The sequence below is a fragment of the Apaloderma vittatum genome, unplaced genomic scaffold (assembly GCF_000703405.1).
Source record: "Apaloderma vittatum isolate BGI_N311 unplaced genomic scaffold, ASM70340v1 scaffold9462, whole genome shotgun sequence".
NCBI classification, from domain to species: Eukaryota; Metazoa; Chordata; class Aves; order Trogoniformes; family Trogonidae; genus Apaloderma; species Apaloderma vittatum.
This window is the reverse complement of record NW_009705239.1, coordinates 6,434-24,596: the sequence shown is the minus strand read 5'-3', so window position 1 is coordinate 24,596 and position 18,163 is coordinate 6,434. Positions and strand designations below refer to the sequence as shown.

At 48.3% G+C, this 18,163-nt stretch overlaps 1 protein-coding gene across 1 annotated transcript in view; it reads left to right on the top strand.

Annotated features, from left to right (window-relative positions):
* Positions 1-276: 276 nt before the first annotated feature.
* Positions 277-18,163, top strand: part of LOC104270840 (mitogen-activated protein kinase kinase kinase 3-like) — a gene marked incomplete at its 5' end in the record, with an annotated part of 23,464 nt that continues 5,577 nt past the window's right edge. Inside the window, 5 exons of the mRNA XM_009865315.1 lie at positions 277-320; positions 1,308-1,407; positions 7,732-7,845; positions 9,377-9,488; positions 16,816-16,949. Of these exons, the coding sequence (XP_009863617.1) occupies positions 277-320; positions 1,308-1,407; positions 7,732-7,845; positions 9,377-9,488; positions 16,816-16,949 (504 nt within the window). The remainder of the gene's footprint in view (positions 321-1,307; positions 1,408-7,731; positions 7,846-9,376; positions 9,489-16,815; positions 16,950-18,163) is intronic.

Here is an 18,163-nt window from a genome sequence, read left to right as displayed (position 1 = left end):
CACTTTTTTGAATGTGTTTTATTAAAACTAACAGTTATACAGACAAGTGAGTGTCCTCTTGTTTACATAAAACATTATTTTCTGACAAGTGCATTTATTAACAACGTGGAATTTCACCAAAGTCCACGAGTCCAGCAGGCAGCTTAGATAGACCTAGATAGACCAGACACCCATTGGAGTTAGGGGAGTCTCTCTGAGAGCTCCTGGAAGCTTTGGATCTGTGAGTCAATCTGGGGTGCAGTTTTGGACCTAACCACTCTCTCCTTTTTCTTTCAGCAGCGAAATATCAGGATCAAGTTTGAATATGAAGGAGAGAAAAGGTATGTGCCCAGCCTAGTCCCCCAAATGCACAGGAATAAATTACATTTTTTACCCAACATTGTCCTACTGACTTCAGCCAGCTGCAGATGAGCTCACAGCAGGATTCATTCCCCCAAAATCAACTGCAATTTTATATGCAAGAGCCTTGTCTCGTCATCCCATTTGCCACAAGTACTTCCTGGAATTTGCACGCAGGCAAAGTGATTCCAAGCTGGAAGTCATTAAACGCCTCTGACTAGGGACATAGGGTGCACGCTTGGATCCTTTTCTCTTTTTAATTCTTAAGCCCTGCTGAGCCACAGCTAAGCTGCAACTCTACAGAAATATGTCCCTTGATTAGCAGCCTATGACACTTAAGATAACCAGATTTTGGGCATGGGTCCCATAAAAATAGAGCTGGGAGTTAAAGCTTGCCCGCCCTTCCCTGCTTGACATTTTCATGGAATCACCTCCGCTTGGTGACTGTGGCGGGGCAGGACACGGAGCTGGAAATTCGCAGGCTTATGGTTCAAGCTGCATGTTAAAGCCAAAGAAAATTTAAGTAATGCTACTGTAGAGCTAGAGTGTACCTGCTGATACGTACCTACAGAGCTGCTGCATGTGATGGCACAGGAGAGTCACACGATGCCGACTTCCATCGCTCTCTCTTCCACCCCTCATCCCTATTCAGAGCCTCTTGCAGAAAACAGAGATGATAAATCACTGACCAGTGCCTTCTGGGTCTTCTGCAGTGAGGACTTTCCTCTTTTCCACCAGTACCTCACAGGAGAGGGCAGAACAGAGGAGCTCTAGGATTTTTGGTAGATATTCTTGCAGGGTAGGTCAAGCACGTGAGCAGCACTTCTATGAAAGTAAAAGCAAGGAGCAAGCTTTATGCTTCGTGATGGAAGAATGCAGGTCCTTTCTTCTGAATTGTCAGTCTAATCCCAAATTCCAGTATGCTTCTACTAAATTCAGACTATTGTTGCATTTGTTTGTGTATACAGGATTATCCAGTTTCCAAGACCAGTCAAATTCAAAGAAGTGGTGCAGAAGGTCACGGATGCTTTTGGACAGACGATGGACTTAGTCTGTGTGAACAATGAGGTATTGTTCTCCTTATTGGTAAGGGGGACTTTTAGGGTGCCTGGTGCCCGCTTCAGGATTGAGCAGTGGTTTGTTCTTCAGGGCTTGATTTAGTTTTGTACACAGATACGGTGAAAAGAGTCTTATTTTGTGGTTCACAGCTAAGTGAGCCTGCAAGAGCTGTTGTCTGGACACAGCTCACTTAGATTCTCTGACTCCAAGCCAGGCTTTTCCCGTCTCAAAATTACTTCGAGGCCTGTTTAAATGGTGACATAGAAACATTGTCTTTCCCCCAGAACAAAATACACCCCTCAAACGGGGAGAAATGAAGTGACTGGGATGGTGGAGACATTGTCGGGTGGAACGCCCTTAGGGCAATAAGACCAACTCCCAGAGTGTGTCTGGCTGCTGAGAGGAGAACGGCTGATACCCAAGTGGCTTTTCGGAGAGCCCTGTGAAGTGACCGCAGGCCACTGTGGGTTTGGGTTGCACGTGAAGCCTTCCCACCTTGGGGGCAGTTGCAGGAGCATGGTGAAGTCCAGAGCACGAGGAGCAGTGCTGCTAACACAGCGTACTTTCATCTAGCGCTGGCTTTGCCTCACCCCGAACCCCTGGAACCACGTGCATGTTCTCGTGGTTAGGTGTGCAGTGAAATGTGCATCACTGAAGATTCCTCTTAGAGGATCCTGTGGCCACATACAAGCAGCGAAGAAACCTTCCCTCTGCGATCCTGGCATTTTAAGGCTTGAAGATTTTCCTTCAACCTTCTTCACTGTGGTTTTCCAACATTTTCTTTTGAGCCCCGTGCTGTGTCTGAAATGAGGGTACTGATGAGAGCTTTCACCTAAAAGGGGACAACCCCTGGCATCTGTTTTGGGGTGCTAAGTGAGGCATCTTGCCATGAGCTAGGCTAGGCTCCAGAGCCACTGGATTCTCAGTATGGGTTTGGCTTTGGGAAGGAGGAGAGGGCCAGCTGACAAATAGGTGAGCTTCTAAACACAAATTCCTTTGGATCTGTCCTGACAGCTTGCTTGTTCAAGTATTAATTACAAGTGACTAACAGCCTTTCATTGAAGTATGAATAGAGAGAAAGGTCGTGAAGAGAACTTTCTCTTGTTTTTTCTTTTTTTATCCTCCCTTCTGTTTCAAGGGAAATTTGCTCCACAAAAAATGTTGCTATTCTTTTATAATACGTACCTCATGCTACCAAAGTGTCCTCTGGGTTTTGGCTTTGAATACAGTCAAGTTTCTAATCTGGGACATTCTCTGACAGCCCTCCCGGGAAAAGCCTGCCATTGAATTCTCCAGGAATGACTCATTTCATTCCAGGTTTCTTTCCACTGGAAGAGGATTTTTTTTTTTTTTCCCAACAAAAGCAAACAAAGCTTAAATAATGCATTTTATCCCATGTTAAAGACTGTCTTCCTAGGCGTGTGCACAGCACATAGCAGGACCATGAGCAGGCCTTTTGGGTGCTCCTAACTTCGTAGAGTTGAGGATGACTTTAGTGTTTTATTTTTCTATATGTAAAAGTTCCTCCTTATGAGAACCCACACCTTTGGGAAGAGGTCTGAGCAGTCGTAATTCAGGGTTGTTATTGTGGAAACACTATAAACAGACAACAGTGACCTTTGGGGAGAGATAGCCTCTGTGGCCATGTAGTAGCACCCCAGCATCTGGCTCCTTGGGTGTTTTGGGTCAGATTTTCGAGTCTCAAGACTGCAAGACCCGTTACTGCCAGACTACAGACTCATTACAGTTAAATACTTCACCCTTTTCATGCTCAAAGGGAACTGTGCAGTAGTTTGTTGTTGCTATCAGGTGTTTCTCTTGCAGTAACATTTTGTAGACCAAACTCACACTGAGGCCAAGAGCCCCCTGCAAAATCTCTCTAAGGGACAGTCCCTCTCCTGGTGAAGCAGGAGTCCTGAAGCCAAGCTCAGCGAGATGAGCTGGGTGGAGCAGGGGCACGCATGAATCACATCCTGGTGGCACCGTGGAATCAGTGGACTTGGGCTGGTACAGATAAGAGCAGGGCCTGGCCATGGGTGTACCAGGGCACGTCTACAAGTTAGGTCTAGGCTGGGCTCATCTTTCTGACAGCAAAATCTAGCCTAGCCACAGACAGCACGGCATGGTTGTTAGACAGTTGGCTGTGTTACGGATTGAAAGACTGGCTCCTGCTTCAGGTCCTCTGTCTGAATTTCATCTTTACACACTGCTAAACAGCTGCTCCAGGTGTGACTGGATCTTACCTTGTCATTTGTCCCACCTCCCTGGCCAGCTTGTGATGGGACCTTGGGCAAAGCGCTGAACCTCAGTGCGTCACCAGTTCCCTCTGACCTCCCCTTGCTTGTCTCTTCTGAGACTGTCCCGCAGCATCGTTTCAGAAGGTCAGGGAGAGTTAAAGCCCAGGGAAGTGATAGAAGCTCTGTTACAGGGGGGAGGAGATAAAAGCGTATTTAACATGCATTTGTCAAGAATTGTTGATGCCAGTGGGTCCTGCAGTGGGCAGGAAGATGAACTAATTGACCTCTCAGATTTTTCCCCAACCCCGTTTCCTACTATTCTTTGGCTTTCTGCAGTGTCTTGCAGAGTGAGGTCTAGAAATACTGTTGTAGTCAGTGAAAACTCACCCTTTGCACTCACTTTCATAGACAGCAGTGGATCAACTACCAAGTCCCATACTAAATGATTAGGCTCGAGGGGAGTATACTATTTAAAAGCAAGAGGAAAGTCTCTACTTAGTGAAACTTCTGTGTAGGTAAACTTTGCTGTTCATCACAGCTGGTCACTCTGTGGACAGAATATACTCAGTTCCTGGAAATGCACCCTGGCAATTCTGTGGTTCTGCATGAATCTCCATTTAGTTTGATGTCTAACAGAGATGTGTTCCTGATATCCATGTGTGCCACAGTCTGGAAGCCAAACAGAGCAAAATCTACTTGCCAGATGTGGGTAATAGGTGAAGCCAAGCTAAATACTGGCTCCAGTCCCTTTTACAGCAGGGCAATTTCTGCCTGATGTTTTTGGCTTCTCTGTAGCAGGCATGCAAAATGTTAATGTTGTGATACTGGAGTGAGATGGAGTGACCTGCAGAACATTCTGTTCAAAACAGCAGCTGAAGGATTGCTCTGAGCACTCGTGAGGAGCTCAGTTAAAGGGATGGGTGAGCAGTGGGAGTGACTATACTTACTGTTCAGAGCCAAATTCTGCTTGGTGGTGAAGCAGGGCGGAGCAGCTCTCCACTATTCTCATTTCTGTTTGGGCGAGTGTAGGAGAGAAAGCTTGTCCTTTCTGAGCTCCAAGAGGGTTAAGCAGAGAACATCTCTTCAGCTCTACTGCCTAAGGAAGCAGACGGTCTGAGAACAGCTACAGAGCACTTGGGAGACATGTTTGGTACCATCTTTGTCTGGTACCTGCTGTGATTCATTTGGGTCCAAAAGTTTAACCATGTACCATGATCTAACCATTTAGTCCATGGACCGACTGAAAGCCCTGAATAATGGACATCTACCTGGTGAATACTTTCCTTTCATTCATGTCCAAGCCCTGTCCTGGACTGGGAATCTATTTCCAGCCTTGCTTGTGAGGTTCGGAACAAGACTGATGTTGGTGTTCTCTGTAAACTCTGCTGCCACCTGATTAGGTCCCTTGCTTGGGAGGTAAGGGACATCTTCCTGACCTTTTCCCCGTCTGGTCTGGTTGAGAACTCAAGCCCCTACAGCCTCTAAGATACCGTGAAGCAAGACTTTCTCAAAAGTTCCTCTTGGAATTTTTTTCCTACACGTAAATAACTAAGTAGTTTTCAGACAAAGAGTGCACAGCCTGATTATCCCTCTTCTTGGGAGAATGTGCTTTGCTCTAGAGTCTCTTTTTCTACCTCTTTGTAGAAATTTCTCAACCATTTTTGCATACATCACACCACAAAAGCACTCCTAGCTCAAGTCCTGGAGTACATTGCTTAAATATCTTTTGATAACTGGCCTTCTCTTTCCTCAGCAATTGCCACTGCTTCCAGCAATTACACCTGGCAGCTTCCTTTCCTCACCTGTTCATCCCGTTTCTGGATATCTGACTCTCCCAAGCAAGCTGTAGAGATCCTAGGTGTCAAATTTGGGACTCTTAAGTTCTGCAGAATCATAGAATGACAAGTTGCATTAAAATTAGCTAGTGCGGTGCCCCCGTGCAGACCTGCCTTTTGATATTTTGAAGCTGAGTGCCTAAAGTAAATATAAGCTCAGGACCACCTGCTCTCCACAGCTGCAGGAGCTGTGAGACATTTTGGGCCCCTCACTGCAAGAAAGACATTGAAGTGGGTCCAAAGAAGAGCAACGAAGCTGGTGAAGGGGCTGGAGTCTTAGAAGAAGTGCTGAGGGAACTGAGGTTGTTCAGCCTGGAGAAAAGGAGATTCAGGGGAGACCTTATTGTTCTCTCCAACTCCATGAAAGGAGGTTGTAGAGATGTGGCGATTGGTCTCTTCTCCTACGAAGAGAGGAAATGGCCTCAAGTTGCTCCAGGAGAAGTTTAGACTGGATATGAGGAAAAACTACTTCACTGTTGTTAAACACTGGAACAGGCTGCGCAGGGAAGTGATTGAGTCACCATCCCTGGAGGTATTTAAAAGACTTGGACGTGTGGTGCTCAGGGACATGGTTTAGCTGGTGGTCTTGGCAGTGCTGGGTTAACAGTTGGACTTGATGATCTTGAAGGTCTTTCCCAACCTAAATGGTTCTATGAGGATAATATTAAATTTATCATATGAAATAGGTGGCTCAGTTCCCTGTCTGCAAAATGACAAGGGGAGATGACCTTCCTATCACACAGGAGAGGAGAAACTCAATCCAAACCTTGAGGTGCTCACACTGTGACATGCGGACATCCTAGGTGGAGCTTGGCAGGCCTGGGCTGTGGTCCTTGGGTGGAGGAGGTGACTGTAGCAGTTTTCCGAGGTGAAACCTCATCTCTGTTGGCTAGGGCTCACAGTTTTCTCTTGACCTGGTCACCCCCAAAGTCCTAGCCTCAGTGCACACAGTCTGAGGTGTATTTGCCTATGGGCCCACAGCCAAACCTTTGGCAACACCCTGGGATCGAAAAGGCAGACACAGGCAGCTTTTGAGTGTCGTCCCCGGTGGCGGTTGATCCGAGTTGCCTTTGCTGTGGCTGACGGCATGACCCCCGATCACCCAGAGGGCTGAGCTGCCTTTCAGGAGTTCTGGGCAGCTGTGGCTCCCAGTAAGACCAGTGAGAGCCTACTGGGAACTGTGGCCGCTCGGTCCCTTTGGTAGGTGGTACTGCTGTGTATTTTGGCACAGGCGTGACTATAGCATGTGCTGTGTCGGCTGGGTTCAGTGCCGATGCCCAAGACAACCTACAGAGGCTGAGGCCTGGGTTTTATGAGATAAGGTGGAATGCCCCTGAGTGAGTGGCGAAAAGTTGCGGTTTTAATCCTTGCGCAGGGCTGCAGAAGGCCGCAGAGCCCCTCTGAAATGCAGCTGTGTTGGGCATTGGAAGCTTTGCAGGCTTGTCTGTGGGATGTGGCACACCACCCAGCAATGTCAGGAGGGTCAAATTCCCCTGGACATGTAAGGGCAAGAGTCTACCACTTACCAGGAGAACATCAGGACCTTTAGCTGCGTGGTGGACATGGCACTGTGTCAGCTCTCTCCTCTATTTGCCTTATGAAGAGCAGAAGCTGAATTTGTCCTGCTGGGAATCAAAGAAGTGGTTCTTGGAGGGAAGGCAGTGCACACTTTTCACATCAAAAGGGAAGAGGCTCTGATTTATGAGACGTTCACCTGATGCTCAAACACTAGGGAGGCTGTGTCAGTCCATGGGAACACCGGTTGCAGCAGTAGGGGAGGCTACTGAGGCTCTACCAGAGTTAATCCTTGGGGTGCAGCTCGTTGCCTTCTTGGAGCACCCCTGCACAACTATTGTTCCAGGAAGAATGTGTGGAGCTGTTTTGGGCCTGGGTAACAGCAGGTCTTGCCTACAAACTTGCAGGAGCTGAGCAACCCCTGACGAGCAGGCAGAAAGCCTAAGGTTTTGTCTCAGCCCTCTCCTCGTGCCGCTAGCTGAATTTGTGATGTGACCTTTAAGCTTTCTCCTAGCAGATGGTTTTTGTTGTGACTTTTTGCATCTGTTCCTTACTAGATGAGAACTTGGAAGAAAATGTTAGGGCTCGGCAAGCTGGAGGGCATCGGAGCTTTGTTTTTCATCCGCCTTCTCGGGTTCCTCCCTCGTCCCCCGATTCCCATGCTGCTCACTGCAAGGACCTGGCTTCCTCTGTTTACCCAGAAGTGTGACACTGCCGTGCTCTGATGTTTGTTCAATCCCTTCCAGCTCCTGATCCCACTGAAATCCCAGGAAGATTTGGACAAAGCGATGGAACAGTTGGAGCTCAGCCCTTCCCTGAAGAGCCTGCGGATCCTTGTGAGCGCTCCAAAGAAAGCGAATGTGAGTCCTTCACCTTGTCTGCTCTTTTGTGTCTGGAGCGAGATGCCTTGTTATTGTGTTGGGGAGTGGAAACGAGTCTTCTGACGGTGAAGAGCAGAGGGCAACCTGGTTATGAAGAGAGGTCAGCCCTGCTCTGGCTCAGCTGCTCGGAAATCCTTGTGTGTTGACGGCCCAGGGACTGAGCTTAGCTCCCTGTAGCTCCTCCTGCATCCTCTGAAGGGTTAAATACCGTGCTGATCCTCAGTAAAGGTTAAACCCCCAGAGAAACCCTTGTGCTTTTTGCTGCCACCATTCCTCTGTAGCCTCTCCTCCATGTACAGGGTGATGGCCTGGGCCTTGCCATGCTGGGTGGCAGCATGAGGAACGTTCCCTCCGTGTGGTACTAAAGGCCAGAAAGAGCAAACTGGAGAATCCTTCAGTCTCACGCAGGACTGTCTTTTCCATGTTTGTTTATTTGTTTTTCCTGAGCTCAGTGGTTTTGCAGTTAAGCCTCTTTAGCTTGACCTCGCCTGCACAGAGTGTCTTGCCAAAGCACATGTCGTGCTGCCCCAAGCACAGGCTGTAAAGCAAGGGATTTGCAGATGTTGCAACTCCATGTCTTCCTTATATTTCCTAGAAGTATTGGAGAGACTGGGAGTCCTGAAACTCGTAATGCTTGTCCTCACGCTACTGCTGGTGCTCGCAGCTCTTAGAACTTTTCTGCTGCATTTGAGACACTCTCAGAAAGTGCAGGAGCCAGAGTCCCAGGGGAAAACTAAGCTGTCAGTTGGGGTTTCCTAAATCCTGGACAGAAATGGGGCGTCCCACCCGATCAACTATGAGAACATAGCAGTGTCACAAGCCAGCTACTAAGAGAGGGAAGTCAGGTAGATTCATGCGTGCCTTGGAGAGTAGGTCTATCTCTTCCTGAAGCATGTAGCCATGCTCCTGCATGTAAGAACATACAGTTCTAAGGTCATACAGAAGAAGATTACAAAATCACAGCGCATTGTAGCATGTTATCTTAGCCACTACTGTCTAAGTTACCAGCTGGGTGTGCATCTCTGCTCTCTTCCTTATCTATCTTAGCTCGTAGAGCCTGATCCCCGACACTCTGTCACCTGGGCTGACAGTGAAGTCAAGGGAGTATGGAGGAGAGTCTCTGATTTTAGGTTTGCAGACTTGAGTTCAGGCCAGGGATCAGTCTCTGTATCTATCAGGAAGTAATGTAGTGCAGGAACAGTCTTTTAAGTCAAATACCTGCAGCTTAATCTTATCAGAGTATTTTAATAATAGATGTGAATTACTAGAGGATGATTTTTGGATCGCTCTAGATGATGTGCATGTCTATTTTTTCTTTCTAAATAGTTTTTTGGGTAATATGGTCATGGGGAGCCATATACAGGGTTTTACATGGTGTGTCCACAAGAATCATAGAATCGTAGAATTATCAGGGTTGGAAGGGACCTTACGGATCATCTAGTTCCAACCCCCCCACCATGGGCACAAGGGCTTTGGCCACGTCTGATCTTTTCTTTTGTTTGATTACCAGCTCCTCCAGCCGAACAACAGTAAACAGCACGAAATGAGGATCTCCAGATCCATGGGTGATATCATGGGATCCCTGTACAAAGACTCCGAGAGGACGCGGAAGTATTCAACGGGTCAGTGAAATGCAACACTCCACGGGGTGTTTTGTGCTTACGAGCTGGCCACCATCCCCTTTCTCTTTTCTGTCACAGCCCTGTAGCTGCCGCAGTCTGGATGGCAACCCTGATGTCTCCCACCAGTTATTCAGGGTAGCTGCTGCTTGTCCTCAGCCTGAGGAAGGGACTCTGCAAGCTGTGCGGGTTGGACGAGGTTGTACTGAACAGAGAGTCACATTAGGCAAGAAAACTGAGAAGGGCCAGGGGATCTGAGCTGTAATTTGAGGGAAGAAATGCAGTGATAACAATCTCCAGTGAATTCGATGCTACTGAGCTTTACCAAAGTGCAGAGTGAGGATCTGTAGGAAGCCGAGGCTGTTTGAGACCTTGGCATACTTATTCCTTTAACTCACATCGGTGACATGAAGTCTGTGGTAGCTGTTTTTGTGGTTTCTCAGGAGAGTGGATGTGGCGGTGTTCTGCAGCAGGTGGATTTCAGATGAAGGGGAGCATCCCTTTCCTTCAGACGTGCTGGGAGTAGGTACTTGGAGCCTCTGAAGCCAAACTGGCCAATGCCCATTCCCTTCTTGCAACCCTGCCGGGACTGGAGTCTGTTCGTAGCCTTATGTGGTCTTGTCTTTGGTTTTCTATGCTTGAGTTGATGCTTGTCTTGCTTTGTAAATTATTCTGACCTTTTTGAAATTACGCATTCTCTTGATAAGCTGTGTCTGTAGGACCTTTTGCCTGAAGAGCCTTGTAGGATTTTGTAGAGAGCAGGGTGCCTTGTGTGGAAATGGTAAAGTAGCCCATAAGACTATATAACAGCAGTATAATTATTTCTATTGCAAACTATAGGCAAGATTGATGATTTTGCCATACAGTGAGTGTTCTCTATCATGTCTGTGGGTGCTGATTACAGGGTAATTTATACAGTTCCTTGTTGTTTTCATACAAGTATTCCTGCAGACATGACAACATCAGAGGCCCTTCTATACAAATATACTACATGAAGATATAGTTCATCTTCCAAAGATCCTCTATACCTATATGGTAGTAAACACTTCCAAAATTTCTCTGTGCAACAAAAAAGTACTTTTCTCCAAGGGTTATTCCTTAGTCTCATAGTCTGTGTTGCCTTAATAGCATAGCCTGTGGTTTGCTGCATTTGAGACAGTGATATAGAGGAAATTTTCTTCTAGGGTAGGTCCAATATAGCCCCTTGTGCAGCCATATCCAACTTGTACTGAAGCCAGGAATGGGTGATGCATGTACTAGAGCTTTCTTTGGGCCTGGATTTAGTAGAGTTGTCTTGTTGCATTGTGATTGGTTTTTTTTTTTTCTTTCTAGCTCATATAGCTCTTAAGGGTTTGCCCAGAGTCTGGCAGAGTCAGTAGATGACCCTGAGTGAAATGCACACACAAATAACGTGGTAAGGCACAGAGGCTCAGCAGAAACTATGCTTGAGCAGAACATCTCTGCTGCTCTTTTTCTGGCACTTAGCTGTTAACGTAAGCCACCAAAGAGCTGTGGCACTCGGAGTTGTCGCTGATGTACGAACCAAATGTGATGGGCAGAATGGATTCCGTGTGTAGCTGTACTAGTGAGAAGGTTAGTTCTTGCAAAGTTTGACTGTCCTACTAACTGTTATGCAGTGCTTTGACCTTTCCTTAACGTTTTGGAGCTGCTGTAATACCAAGAGAGTTCCTGACAGGTCAGCATCACTGACTGTGGGGTGTCACTGCCTTGAGGAGCATCCCGTAGCTAAGACAAGGCAGACAGACTAAGAGATACAAACTCTTCAAGGGTGAGGGCCTGAAGTATAGATGGATTTTGAGGGAACACCTGAATAGCAGAGTGGGTAGAATGAGCGTAACGTGCTGATTTAATCTTTGTAACCGAGGAGGAGGACTGGGCAGCACCAGATGTAGGACGCAGGGTGTGCTGACGCTGGGATCTTCAGGAGGGTCTGCATCCTGACTGCTGGTGCACCAACACCGGTGTCCTTGGCAATGTTACATAGTTCAACAGCAAAGGTAACCAGCCCATGCTAGTCAACCCTCAGCCTTTTTTTCAGACCATCAGTCTTGTTCTTGGTTTGAATAGAGGTTGCAACAAACCTCTGCGTGGTAACAGCATACCAGACCTCTCTTTCGAGTTATCTGGGTCTCTGTGAAGCTGCCGCAGCTCCGCTTAGTAGGTGTTCGCAGTCCAGCAAGTTCATTTTTTTGATCTCCTGAGCCAGAATTGGATAATCTTGGAGCTGGGCAGAAACTCCAGTGAGCTGAAAGGGAGAGCAGTGTTTCAAATGGAGAGTGAAGCTGAACGTCAGACGATAGCCAGAGATGATCCTGCGTTGTGGTTCCCTGAACCCGGGATTTCTCTGAACTTGGTGGATAGTCAAAAGGCAACCTGAGAGGCTGGGATTTCTGTAGGAGAAACTGTTCTTCGCTTGCCGTTGCAAGAGGTTTCACAGTGTTTGCTTCTCCTGTTGTCAAAGTGGTCGCTATCAAGAGAGGGTCTTAGTTTAGCTTTTCTCTTGGAACCACATTTAGAAGGAGTTTTAAAGTGACTTTTTAAAAAGGAAAAAGGTGGTTCAGGGTCATATTCTCAGTGTTTCTGAGGTGCCTCATGTTTTTCTGCTGACTCTGCCATGTTAGCAGCAGCAAAAAATAATAAAACTGCATGTTGTTGGCACAAGCACATTGGAAGGGGAGTAGATGTTCTGAGGAAGATTTGGCTATTTTTTGCTTCTGCTGGACAGAAAATGTCTTCATTCCATGTCCCTGAAAAACCTTATGTAAAGTTAGTATTTTCTTTTTTTTTTTCCCCATAAACTTTTTCAGTGGAAATCCCACCCCCTCCTTGTTTTTTGCGGGGGGGTGGGGAGAGGGGTGGAAAATGTTCCAGTCTCTTGGTGACCAGCATCTGCTAATGTTCAGCTGACTGCCAGGAAACTTTGGCTAAAATCTGTTTGGGTTCTGGACTTTCAGATAACCGAGGGTTGTTTTTATTTACTTTTGAGGAAATACACGTTTAGGAACACGATCTGCAAATTATTCAAGAGCCCTGTTCCGGAGTCACCATTTCAGTGGAAACATTTGCCAAAAGCTTTTTATTATTATTATTATTATTTAGTTTTAATTTTATTTTATTTTCCACGATGGCAAACCAGCCTGCTGAGCCGTGGCATCGTGTGCCTGCCAGCCCTCTCCAGACCAGGCACAAATGCTGGCTGGGTCCAGGCTGTCAAATATGGACCAGCCACGGGAACAGCAGGACTTTCACCTTGGAGAATTGCCACCACAGTGATGATGCCCAGGTTTCCTTGGGTACCTGGACGTATTTGCAGCAGCATCTAACCCCTACCAGCACGCTGTGAGGATTTAAACGCAGATCTCTGGAGAGATGTGGGTTGCTGGTGGTCAAGCTGGCCAGGTGACTCTGAGAAGCAAAAGCCTGGAGGTGATATCTGTGCCAGGACACGAGCACTGGCTGGCTGTTGGTGAGATTATTTAATCATTAGCACATTCCGTGGGCAACCCTGTGCCAGTGACTGCTGTCCCAGCGGTGGTTGGGTACAAGTTGGGGTAGCGTGGGCTAGGGACCTGTTGCAGGAGTTGGGATGAACGAGACCCCATCTGTTTTGAGAAGAGGAGGGGAATTTGGCTGTCTGTCATGCCAGATGCTTCAGGGCTAGAAAATAGGCTCTGTCCTGCTTATTAATATAGAAATACCCCAAAGTTGGCCGTAAAGATGTAGGAATCCATCCTCAGAGGATCTGCACGGAGAGGGAGGAGACTTGTAGGGTTCCCACTGAAAAAGGCGATATCGAAGGAGATTGGGTCCCTCTGCTCACATCTCCTCTCAGCGGTCACAGAGTGAGAAATTTCCTGCAGGTTTATCCCTTACTCTTGTGCCGCTGTGTCCTGAGCCCCATGTTTCTGCCAGGGCTCGGAGGAATGGCACATCTTGACGTCGTGTCCCTCGCTCGGCTCTGCGGCGACATCACCCCAGGGCTGGGCTCTCGGTGGCCGCAGCTGTGAGCGCAGGCAGCTGCCAACAAACCCTCCCGGGCTCAGAGTTTTTAAGGGGCTCCTTTTCTTCGTCAGGACCCCTGCTTGGGGTGGATCAAGTTTTGGGAAGGACCTGTCAGGGCAGGAAAAGGGTGAAGCCGGGGAGCATGGAGGCGGAGGGAAGCCGAGACTGGCACAGAGGAGCTGGCTGTACGTGCAGCACCGTGAGCTCTGCACATACTGCATGAAAGACACTTCTTAAATAAAAATAACAGAAGGGAACATGAAAGACCCCAGTAGATGCCAGCAGTGACTCTAAGTCTCCGTGCTGGCCCGGTTCACCCTGCTTGGGACATGCTGTCCTCTAGTCTTAAATATATGGCTTTACATTAGTGAGTGTAACATGGAGAAGGAATCCCTTTCCAAAGCACCTTGCTCCAAAGGGTAACCGAGGTCAGATTCTCAGCCGGTGCCAATCTGCAGAGTTTCTCCGAGTTCAAGAATCCTGAATAGAGCTGCTGAGATCCAGCCAGCAATTTGGCTTTTATAAAGTAAGTGCCTCAGAGCTTGTCCCATCCTCACTGGAGTTGAGGACTGGAGCTGACATGCAATCCTGTGGAGCCCAGGAGGACAGTACCTTGGGGGTCTCCTCTCTGCCTGGTGCTGCTGCTGTTTCTTGTGCATTAGATCAAGTGCGAAGAACTTCCATGATATGTCCCACAGGCACGTCTGGGTTTTTTTTGTCTCTTTCTTTCCCTGCCCACTATGAATTGAGCCTGCCATCAAGTATCACCATCGCTTTTTCTCCCTGACCCCTATTTTCCACCCCAGCAGCACCGAGATTGCCTGAGATTTTGGTAACATGGCAGGATAGAGCTGGAGAATGGAATCAGCCTCGGGCTGCAGGGCTCTGCTCCCACTGCCTCCCCGTGTTGCCTCCCCAGGTGGATGGACATGCATCGACGTGAAGCAGCAGCAACCAGGTCCTCCTGGAGGTGTGAAGCTGCGTAAAATGCAGCTCTTCTACCCAAACAGCCTGGCTGCAAAGGATCTGGTTCTGGTTCAATCCAGCAGTTTCCAGGCGTGCAAAAGCCTGAGCGTTTTGTTTAACTTCTTCCTTGCCTTCTGGGAAACGGCCAGTGTCTTGTCCCTTTTTACAGTTTTTGGCAGGAAATGTGGCTCTGGAGGGTCAAGCACAACTGACCTGATGACTGGGAGCCGTTGTTACAGGCAGAGGCTTAATGTGAGGTCATGCAAAATCTTCATGCCTGTGATAAATCTTGTTTAACTCCCTGGGCTCAAAATCAAACAGGGCATGTACAGCTCTTTGTAAACTCCGAGTCAAATTGTTTCTGGGGGATGAGTGGGTTCTTGCAGCGAGAGATCCCAGCATGGCATGAGCAGACCCACACCTCATCGTAGCATTAACAGAAATGCTCGAAAGAGCTAAGGTTGCAGCTTTTTGGAGCAAGAGCCACCCAGATGTCTTTATGCTTCGTTCTGGATTGACGTCTGCGATGCAAACGCAGGGACGATAACGCAGTGACTTATCCAGGACACTCGAACTGTTAAATGGTTAAACGTTTGTTTATTTATCTTCAAAGAGAGGATGCTGTACTTCCCAACTGGTCTTGTTTTTAGGGCTGGTGGAAAGCCAGTTCATTATGAACGCCACAGCACTCGAGAGATCCTCTCCCCTTGATCTTGGCGTTGCTTCAGTTAGACTTTTTTTTTGCTGTGTTCTTATCCTGCAAGAAATCTGTGAAGGAGAAAATAGGAAGATGAAAAAAAGTAACTCCAAGCCGTAGGACTTTTATTTTTGTAGTCTGAGCAAGGAGTCTGGAGGAAGATGTACCACGGGACAGAGATATCTGTGTATTTGGTATAAATCCAGCAACCCTGATTTAGTGATCTTTAATGCTGGTGTGGCGCTATTAACGTTAGAAGCTCTTGATGCATATCAGCTTAAGTGAAAGGTGAGGGCTTGGATTCGTAGTGTTGATGGATTTATGCCAGAGATCAATCTGGCACAGTAACTGTGATGCAGAATAGTGGCAGAAGTGTTGCGTTGATTGATCAGTGTTGACTTCTCACGGCGGGATAGGCCCCTTCCCGGTACCTTTCTCTTGCAATATTGTGCTTAGCCTGGGCATGTTGTTACCCAATGGCAGTAATGAAACAAAGACTTGGCGAGAGTGACCCAAAAATGGATAGGAAGCATAAGGAAATGCATCTCCGTGCGCTTTTCTAACTTCGTAAGAGGAACGTGTGCTTTTTAGAAGCCTGCTTAAAAACAAGTTTTTGTGTTGTGTTGCACAATGCTGACCGGTTAAAGCTCCAGCACGAACCTCTGTCAGCAATTCCTGGCTGTGAAGTGATGACAGCCCAGGGATGGAGTGGGGGGAACTGCAGAAAGGCACGTGGAGCCAAGCTTGCGCATCTGGGCCAAGCGAGGGCAGTGCTCCCTGAAGCCTGAGAGGCACACGGAATCACTTAGGGTGGGTTTGGGGGAATAAGTGGGAGGAACGGGATGTCTGCATAAGGAAGCTGTGGAGTTCTCTCCCAAGTGCAAAATAGAAACCCCTTTCTGCTAAACAAGCCGTGGGGGGGTGGCTGTGAAAGCCTTGCTGTCTTGCCAAGGGGTTTCCAGGTGGCTCTACTTGGTGTGGAGGCTCTGACAGCTGCAGGCATGGAGGGGGACAGCTTCCCTGGGTAGGAGATAGGACAAGCTGATCCTGTAGGTCATTCCCTTCCCCGTGATTCTTTGCTTTGCGGGCTGGCTTTCCTTCCTCTTTTTTTCCATATAGGGAAGGGGGAGGGAAAAAGGAGTGTTTGGGTGCAAGTTGTTTTCCATATAAGAAGTGTTGAAGTGACATTGCACCAAGTTCACTCGGGCTGTTTCCCAGGTTGCTGATCAAGGCAATGACGTGATCCACGGAGGAAATGCCCAGAGGTCAAAGAGGGGAGGTGGGTTTGGAGTTCATGTTTTGCTTTGAGATTTACTGATTTTCTCACAACACCCTTCTGGAGCCCTTTTTCTTTCTGGTAGCAACAGAGCACCTGGATACAGTGCACAGCTCTTAGGATCCAGGGCAGGTTGGAGGCCAAGTCTGCTGGATATTGTATGACCCCACAGTAACAAACTGTCCCTGTTGCAAAAGCTTTGTGCGATGCCCATAAACAGTATCGCAGCTCTAGTCCCTCCGCTCGCTTCCACAAGTTCAAACCCAGCAGCATCTCCCAGGAGGTCTGTGATAACTGGGACAGCATCTCTGGAAAGACTTGGATGTTGGCAAGTCCTCCCCTTGACCCATGTCTTTCCGGTGTCCCAGGCTCTCTGCACACCGGCCGGAGCTCTCCACCCCCGGGCAGCGTTCCTGAAGAGCAGCAGCAGATAGCTCGCCAAGGATCCTATACGAGCATCAACAGCGAGGGCGAGTTCATCCCCGAGACCATGGATCAGAACGTAAGTGGGGCCAGAGCATGTGGCGTAAACCGGGACAGCATTAGACACGAGAGGGGCTGTGCTGCGAGCGCCGTTCCCACCGTTAAATCCCCAACTGGGCTCTGTGCACGGGGCTCAGGCCAGCTTTTTCCAGGAATGGGTGCTTCCAGGCTTGAAGTGCTTAAGAAACAGTGAGGCCCCATTCCCAGGGACCCAAAGAGCCAGTTGCACCGATGGTGGCAGCATACTCGGTCACCTCGGGTAGCTCTGGAGGAGTCTGGATCTGGGACACGCGTGCGTGCCGGCTGCTGGACCCTCCTGGCCGCAGCCATCCCGCATCCCAGGGACCACAAGGGACCATGCTAAGTGACCAACTGCCCGTGATTGCGACAGCCTGGGGATCTCAGCAGCTCTTGCTGCTTCCCATGTGCTGTTTCTGCCTGAGCTCCAGTTACAGTTCTTGGCTCTCTCTGTGGTTTTGTGTGTGTCTCTCTCCCTCCTCCCATATATCTGTATATTTTTTCCCCATTCTGTAATACGGAGCTTGTATGTTCCAGTCCCTTGGTAATAAAAGAGCAGCTAGCTCTTCAGCATAGCGATGAGGAATACCTCTTCCTTTAGTCAATTTGGTGACGGGGATAGCTCTGTAGTGTTGAGGGATCAGAAAGGGAGCGGCTTACATCTCTCTCTCCATTTGCGTGTCTGCTCAAGCTGTAGCTCCAAAGGACTTCATACAGGTCCTGTAAAACCAGCTGGGCTGTCTGGGCACACAGTTCCTTCTTGGAAGGGCAGGACCAGAATCCCCAATTTGCAGGAGGCCTGACTGTGCGAGAGGAACAGCGGGAAGGTGCTAAGCTCACTCCAGCAGGCAAGCCCCCAAGAATCTTATGTGGGGAGATGTGCATTTCCTATGCTCAAATAGGACCCACTAGCTCTGCATTTGTGTGCAGGCTGTGCCAGTGTTTCCATGGCAAAGTTGTGTTTTCAACCATTTATTATACAGCCATTAATAAAAGAAGAAGTCACTCTGGGTGAGTCTTGGCAGCGTCGGAACGCAGATGTATCTCGTGTTCCTTGCAGCCGAAAAGTTGGCTTTCTATTGTTTTCACAGGCCTCCCAAACTCGTTTGGTAGGATTAAGACGAAGCGTGTGTGCGTGCAGTGGGAGGGTCCCCCTGAACCCTCCCCTTTGGTGTAAATCAGTGCAGCTCCACTGGCTGCTAATGGAGCTCTATT